A 7,922-nucleotide genomic window follows, 5' to 3' on the forward strand; every position below is an offset into this window, starting at 1 on the left:
GATTGTCTTGCACAAGCTCTAGTTCAAAAAGGCATCAACTCAGGAGCATGCATTTATGAGTAATTCCTTGGACTACTTTGAAATGTACATAAATCAGAATTTAATAAATTTCTTCATGTAGGTGATACAAAATAACACATGATGAAACTATAAACAGACTCTGTCTTTTGTTAGGCCTGACAATCACATGCAGAGTGTTTTTCACGACTACTCTATATATGAAGTTGCATTTTCTAGAAACTGGACTTCATTATCAAGATATTCCAAGATCACATTTCCACCATTATTTAGTGGGGATTCTCTGTTGCTTATCCAAGAGGCTAGTGTCTGGTCCAAAGGCAGAGCTTCTCCAGATGCCGGGTGGCAGAGTCGTAATTTCTGAAAATCCACAGAAAGGGGGGGGGGGAGATACCCTGTTGTTATTTCACAGCTCTCTAAAGAAATTAAAAATATTAGAACAATAAAAAATGGTTGCTGTAGTTGATTTACCTTAGCTGTGGTTTTGTTGTTATCATTCTTAAGGTTCGCTAAGGAAGCGGCAAAATCTATCACTTTACCAATGCTCCAGTTACTACTAAAGAACATGGGTTTGCTTTTCTCCTTACTCTCTTTAGGTAAAAACACTTGGAAGTAGATTCTCTCTGTCTGCAATAGAAAATGGCATTGATGTGGCTTTAGAAAGGAACATATTCCTCAGAAAGGAACTTTACAAAGAATCAGGGTCAGATAAACCAGAGAAAAAAGGTAAAACAACAACAACATATTCTCCAATTGTAAAAAACAACATACACAGAAGCTACTGGATGCTACTGGAAGGAATTTTTTTATTTTAACATACACAGAATGTCCCCTCCCCAATGCCACTACCACCAGCTGTTCATGAGGCAGGCAGGCAGGCAAAGAAAACATCAGGTCCCTACTCTTCCTCTAGCTGGGATGGTTTCATTTCATTTTTATTAGTTTTAAAAATGTGTTGTAGAAAGGGGGGGTTATTGGGATGTTTTTGTTTTTATTATGTATTTTCTGTTTTTTATATTGTGATTTTATGTTGCAAACCACTCTGAGATCTACAGGTATAGGGGCGGGTTGATAGGGATAATGCTTCTCTAAAACATTTGTTTTTCCATTGTGCAATATGGAAAGACACTTGGGCAGAATGTAACTAACCATCAACAGAACTGTACGGAACAACCTTACATTTACAGAGCAAAATATCCTCTTGAACCCAGCACATGGAACCTCAGAAAAGGACAATACAAATGTACTCTTCGTGCCCTTACCATAGCAAAAAGACTGATACTAATGAATTGGAAAAATAAACTACGATTGGATCAAAGTCTACGATTGGATCAAAGACTTACACAAACTTGCAACATATGAACAACTTGTATATAAACACACTTGCCATGGATAAATTCAATGATATTCGTAATCCATTCTTACAAATACTGTAATAGGTTAAGATCTGGTGAAGTACAATAACAAACTTCTAAAATATACAGTTTTGGGTCCCACCCCCTTTTGTTTTCCCTTCTGCATGGGTTCTGTTTCTCTCTCTCTCTTTGCGTCTCACCATGTTGGCACACGTATGGTTATGTACCTTTTGAACTTTCGATAAAGATTGAAACTTTAAAAAAAAAGGTATAGGAGTGGGGCGGTTTGCAAATTTAATAAATAAAAATAAAATACAAATATTAGTTGAATGTTATTGAGAGTTTTGAGGACCTCAGTTGACAAGGATACAAATTCAGTGGTGCCTCGCAAGATGAAATTAATCCGTTCCGCAAGTCTCTTCGTCTTGTGGTTTTTTCGTCTTGCGAAGCACGGCTATTAGCGGCTTAGCAGCTATTAGCGACTTAGCGGCTTTAAGAAAAAGGAAACAAACTCGCAAGAACTCGCAAGACGTTTCATCTTGCGAAGCAAGCCCATAGGGAAATTCGCCTTGCGGAACGACTCAAAAAACGGAAAACTCTTTCGTCTTGCGCGTTTTTCGTCTTGCGAGGTACCACTGTTCACTAAAACTATCCAGTAGCAATCTAGAATCCACTTACTTCGCTCTCCCCACAATTCCAGGTGTTTCTATCCTATACCATATTTTACATTTGTACAGAGTTTGATATACAAGGCTGCTGCATGTACAGTCCCTGTGGGAAGAAGATTTTACTAATGGAGCTTCATGGCTCTTTCCTTCAGGTCCTGCAGTCATTTATATTGCTCTACAAGGACAGTGTAGTAGACAACACTCTCCTACACTTGCATTCTATCGAGGGAAGGAGGTACCCCTTGCCCCCACTTTAGAAAACCCTGAACAAACACAATAGCAGAAGTACAGATATCACTTTTGCTTCACTAAATATGGGAGTAACTACAAACAGGTATGGTGTTTGGAGACAAATGAACGTGACTTACCTGCACCAAGGACTTATCCCCAGATGCGTGCATTTTCAGTTTCATTAGGGCCACCTTTGCTGCTGTTTCGCTGTTCTTTGCTCCTCTGCCTCTTTTACTCACTGTGGCTTCTTTCTTAGAATCTGAGATTTATGCATGGACTCATTTTAGTAGCTATCACCAGTCCCTCTCATTTTGCTAAAAATGAAATATGCACCAGCATGAATGTTAAAGCTTCTTCAGAACGGGTGCACTGGAACAATGTGCAGCCTTCTCTTGCTTGTGTACATAGGATGGAACCTTTTCTCTGACCTCTGAGTACTATATGCTTGCCAGTAATCAACATGTGTCACTGAGAATGGGCCACACCAATATGCAGAACTGAAGATGTTCAGGGGAGCTCAGATATAAAGGAACCAACTTGATCCCACAGGCCTGTCTCAGGGATGGTTTCATGCAATAAAAAAATTACTGCTCAATTACAGTTGAGAGCTTGTGGGAATGAAAGTGGTTCCAATCCTTCATTATATCTTGCTAGCACAGAACGACTTATTCCTGCATAGGATTTCCACTTAACTCTCATAGGATGTAGACCCAGACGTAGCTCAAGAACACAGAAAAATAGGACAAGTCAATTACTTTTAGGAATTGTAGCAAGGAGATGGAAGTTGCAGGACCCATCCTTAATTTCAGGACACAATATGAAATATGAAAAAACTTAGCCTCTCTTATTCTCTTTCTGTATCAGAAACCTTATTAAGGGGACAATCCTATGGCCCCTGAAAAGACATCCTAGGGACCTCGGCCGTGGAGAGGGAGGTCTGTGAGCAAAGGAAGCCTGCCCTAAGAAGTCTTACCACCGTGGGTGTAGAAACCTGTGCTGTCAGTGCTCCAATAGCAATAAAAGTAAAATGGGGCAATCCAGGGGTGCTTTATCTACTGGCTCCAATGCTACCCTGTTTCTTCAATATGTCCCCACAACACGAAAGGAGTCTACATACAGTCACATACATTCTGCAGCAGAAAACTGTATTTTTAGCAAGTCTTGCTGTACCTACCTACAATATCTTTAACAAGCTGCTGGGTAACAGCCATGCGAGGTTTAGGGATTTCCAATTTTTCACATTCATGGTCCAGTTCATGGCGGTGACTGAAAATAATAGATGAAGAAACTCTCAGTAGTTAGTCTACAAGTAAATGAAAAACAAGGAGTGAGGTTGCTTAGATTAATTAATTTGCTCACCGAAAGCAAAACTGCTTTTCACAGGAAGGGCACAACACAGGTACAAGTTCTTTTCCATCACAACCTTTATATGTGCACAAGAAAGATTTGTGGTGATCTGGTTTCACCTCCCCACTTTTTAGATTTGCCTAAGACAATTTCAAAAGAAATTCATGTTACTTACAAATACACATCCTGAATTCTATTGAAACATAACTGGGCATTTTCTCCATCATGCATCACAGCTATTTAGTAGCTCTCTCTTAATAAAAAGAGAGGATGTTATGTTCTTAATACAAGACCATTTTTGCCAAATGCCAGGTGGAAAGAGACTGAGTAAAATAAAATATGTCCAGGAAGTTACTCCTAATGAACTAATAGAAGCCAATAATCTAAAATACAAGTGCTCATGCTCACTAAATGCCTATGATTTATCAGTAACTTATAAGCAGGAAAAAGGACACCATAAAAAAAATAACAGCAACTAAAAGCAACCAATTCACAACTTAAGGTAAATAATAAATACTCTCTAAGCAACTTAGGGGGAAAAGGCAGAGAATGGTCTGGTTTGCATGACATGCTAAGACATATTATGGGTTAGGGTGAACATGAGAGCTTGCAGACTCTGGAAGAGATCACAGCTGCTTTGTTCCAACACAGTTATTTTGGTGCTGCCCTGCACTTACCTAAGCCATGTCTTGCCTTAGCATGCCATCTGAACCCAGGCTTGAGGTTTAGCTGTTTTCAGAGGAGCCACAAGCTGTAACCAAGGTTTGTCTTGTGCATTATGGCTTGTGGTTTCTCTGGGAGAGCTAAACCATGAACTCTGGTTTGGATGACATGCTAAGCCAAGCCATTCACCTAAGTCTCAAGGTGATTTACAAGCATACAATTAAAACATAATTTGGCAAAAAGATCATGTGAATTGCTGAACAAAAACTTACAAAGCATTGCTTGCAAAATTATTCAGAATGAGCTTAAGGGAACTTCACTGTTAACTAAAATATTCCAGAGGTGTTGAATGCTACAGATGATTAAAAATTATCAACTTACCTCAGAACAACCATGAGCAGCCCGACTTCTGTGCTGAAGACTTAAAATTACAAAAAATAAAGACCAACACATCATTAGTGTGTGAATTAACAGGAGAGCAAAAAAAGACTTGGCACGTTTTTTCTGAAAAGTTATCTCAGCAAAACTAATCAAGAATGCTACAGCTTCAATTGAACAAAGCTTTAAAAATACATAATAAACATGCATATTTTTGCTCATTCCTCTCTTCTCTCTGTTTATTTGTTAGCTATGTTGTTTCCCAGCCCATCCATCCAAATGACTTAATCAGGGATGTGGAACTTGTAACTAGATTATAACTTCCACCAGCCCTACCAGATGTCATGTTGGCTGGGCTGATGGGAGCTGAGAATCTAACAGCATCTCAAGGGTGACAGGATCTCCATCCCTGGTTCAACTACAGATTCTAACCTCCTCAGGGTGGGGAATATTTCATATATATTCTTGTTCTTCTGTTTCTTTTAAGTGCCACAAAAACTGGTGGTGCTGCACAAATAAGAAGAGCAGAGCAATCCTATACAGACAGATATTCCAGAAGGCAGTTAAGCCAGTGCATCTCCTGCATCCTAACTGCTCCTGGCCAGTGGATCAAGACCAGAGTGTGGGTGACAGTGTAAGCTTTCATTTTCTGACCTTCCATTGTCTCCCATGGGGTGAATTTAGTTACACCTGCATTTTTTGATATGTTATACTGAGCTTTGTGGGTAGGACCAGTGAACAAAGTGAGTCAGGATGCAATGCAACTTAGTCTATCCTTCTCACTTCACTTCACTTCACCACTCCCATTCTCACCCTTGACATGCTCTTTGGGGCATTTACTCTGACATTGCTCTTGCTGGTTTGACTTAAGCCAGCAAGGCTATCCCTCAGCACCCATAAATAAATATGCCTGGGTCAAGTCATCTATGTGTGGGGAAGGATATGCCTGCAGGGAGAAATTAGGATGTGGTATATCTGGGGAGTTAGGATTGTAGCATAAATTCTTTCTTACCAGAATACTCCTGAGCAGCCATCACAAACAAAGGGGAGAAAATCTAAAATGAAAAAGATAACACTCAAATGAATTTTTGATATTTTTACTTTTCTGTTTAGGTTACTCGTGTTGTTTTAAACGCGAATCTTTATTGTATCTCACTTTCATTTGTAATTTTTGTGTGGGGGTATTTTGTAACATTTCATTTGATATTTTAAGAGAGGTTGTAGAGAGCTGTTTTTGGAAATGTAAAGCATTGTAGAAGTGATTTAAATGAATTCATATCTATATACATTTTACAGGTGCAATAATAAGACAGTGACAAAAATAAGACAGATCATCTCATATGTCAATCAACACCTGTGCTGAACCGAAGCTGAAGTGTTCTGGAAGCTTTGCTAATGCCATTTTGGTAGTCACGATAACCCCAGAGTTAACTGGTAGTTGTCGTAGCAATGAGCTCATACATGTTTGCATTCACTTGCTTTTATATAAGCTAATTGGCTGGCTTTGCTGTTATCCTTATCTGTGGGCTTGGAGTGCTGGGCTCTAAGCCCAGAAAGGGGAGCCATCTGTAAGGTTTGGGTCAAGCGAAATGACACATGCTGCTTTGTGTATAAAGAATGTAGACACTTTTGCTTGGGCGCAGACTAGCCATCTCCTTGCTGCGAAGTCTGTCCTGCATCTGCAAAGGCCAGAAGAACTGGCGGACTGATTTGCTGTAAGTCTCCAATTTCCTTTAATAAAGCACTAGAACTGGCCGTTCTAGGGTTTTATACTGAGTGCAAGCTACGTTTTGTGATAAGACCATAAAATGAAACTTAAATAAAAGATAACTACTCTCCTACACATATACGCACACACACTTGGCCTGGCAGACTGAGCTGTAGCGCATGTCCTTTTCTATCTAAGCAAATCGGCCACAGGATAAACACCTTTTTGCCTTCAGTGATAACCAGAGTCCTGGCTAAACTCCACAGGCTACCAAGCAACAGTCCACGCCCACTTCTGGAAAGAGCCACGCCCCTTAATTTGGTTACTGTCCACTACCTCCTCCCCTTTGCCTTCCACTCCCATAGAAGCAAAAAGCTGCAGAACAGTACATTAGGCTACACTTCCGGAAGGGCAGGAGCAGGAAGCCGCTCTACCCTCGAATCTCCATGGTGGTGCTTCTTCGTCCAATTCCAACTCGCCCCTCAGAGCTTAAACCTGAGACTCAGAAGTGGTACCATGAAGATGCACTTCCCCCTCCCCCGCCACGGAGAGTCCCATGGTCTGCCCTGCCGCTCAAGGGCTCCTTACCAAGCTGCCCGCAGTCCTCCACTTCACAGTGCTGCCCAATCTCCAGTTCCGCCATGTTGGTGCACGGCGCATGCGCACCCCGCCACCATGTTCCGGCGGCTCTAAAAGGATAAAATGGGCTCCTCCTCCCGAGCCGCGGCATTCCAAATAACATTGGGCGTCATCTAAGGGGCGGAGCTTGAGGGATAGGTGGGCCGGGCTCAGTGTAGGAGCAGCGCCTACCCGCTGTCAAGTGACGTCTGCCCCCTTTCTGATGTACTTTTCTGCGTGTGTGTGTGCGGGCGGGCGCACAGCGCATTTACTCCTATTTAAGTCTTGCCCGTTTCCATGGGACTTACTCCCAGGTAAACGTGCGTAGATTTGCAACCGCAATTTTTTAAAAAATAGTTTTATATTCTACTTTTTATTTTGTTTTAAAGTTCTTAAAAACTTCCAGAGACCTTAAAAAAAATCCAGAGACATACAAAAGTCATAAATAGAAATTCTAGAGCTTTCCCACTCACCTAGACAGTATAAATTACTACTATATCACTTACCCAGGAGTAAACTTAATGGGCTTTACCTCTGAGTAGGTATGTCTAGAGTTGCATTATTAGGCATTAAATCAGTTTACTAGAGAGTAAGAGCCCAAGTATGTCAGTGAGGGTTACTTCCAGTTAAGTAACTATAACTTAGAGTCTACCTTAAACCCCACTGGATGTGAGGGATTTACTTCTGAGCAAGCATACGTTGCACTGTGCTGTCAATCATTTGAGGTACACGCGGTGACTCGTGCGGTTCATGACATAACTGCTCTCCTGACCACCGCTGATCAGTAGGAATCTTCCTTGCCATTACAATTTAAAATGACACATTAATTACCTAGGGATCTCTTTGGCTTTTCAATCTATACATGTAAAGCGAAGGATTAATCAAGGCACGCTGTTTGGTAGTCATGCCTATTGTAAGCTTTATGACTAAAGCAAG

The 7,922-nt window shown here is 40.9% G+C and overlaps 1 protein-coding gene across 1 annotated transcript; it reads right to left on the minus strand.

Annotated features, from left to right (window-relative positions):
• Positions 1–76: 76 nt before the first annotated feature.
• Positions 77–7,135, minus strand: ZFAND1 (zinc finger AN1-type containing 1). Its single transcript, XM_082234000.1, has 8 exons — positions 6,957–7,135; positions 5,673–5,715; positions 4,664–4,703; positions 3,632–3,759; positions 3,447–3,538; positions 2,410–2,531; positions 490–645; positions 77–378 (listed from the first exon to the last, which is right to left on the minus strand). The coding sequence occupies exons 1-8, from the start codon at positions 7,108–7,110 to the stop codon at positions 208–210; spliced, it is 906 nt and encodes a 301-aa protein (XP_082090126.1). The 5' UTR covers positions 7,111–7,135; the 3' UTR covers positions 77–207.
• Positions 7,136–7,922: the final 787 nt, after the last annotated feature.

The sequence above is a fragment of the Podarcis vaucheri genome (genome assembly GCF_965113315.1).
Source record: "Podarcis vaucheri genome assembly, chromosome: 8".
NCBI classification, from domain to species: Eukaryota; Metazoa; Chordata; class Lepidosauria; order Squamata; family Lacertidae; genus Podarcis; species Podarcis vaucheri.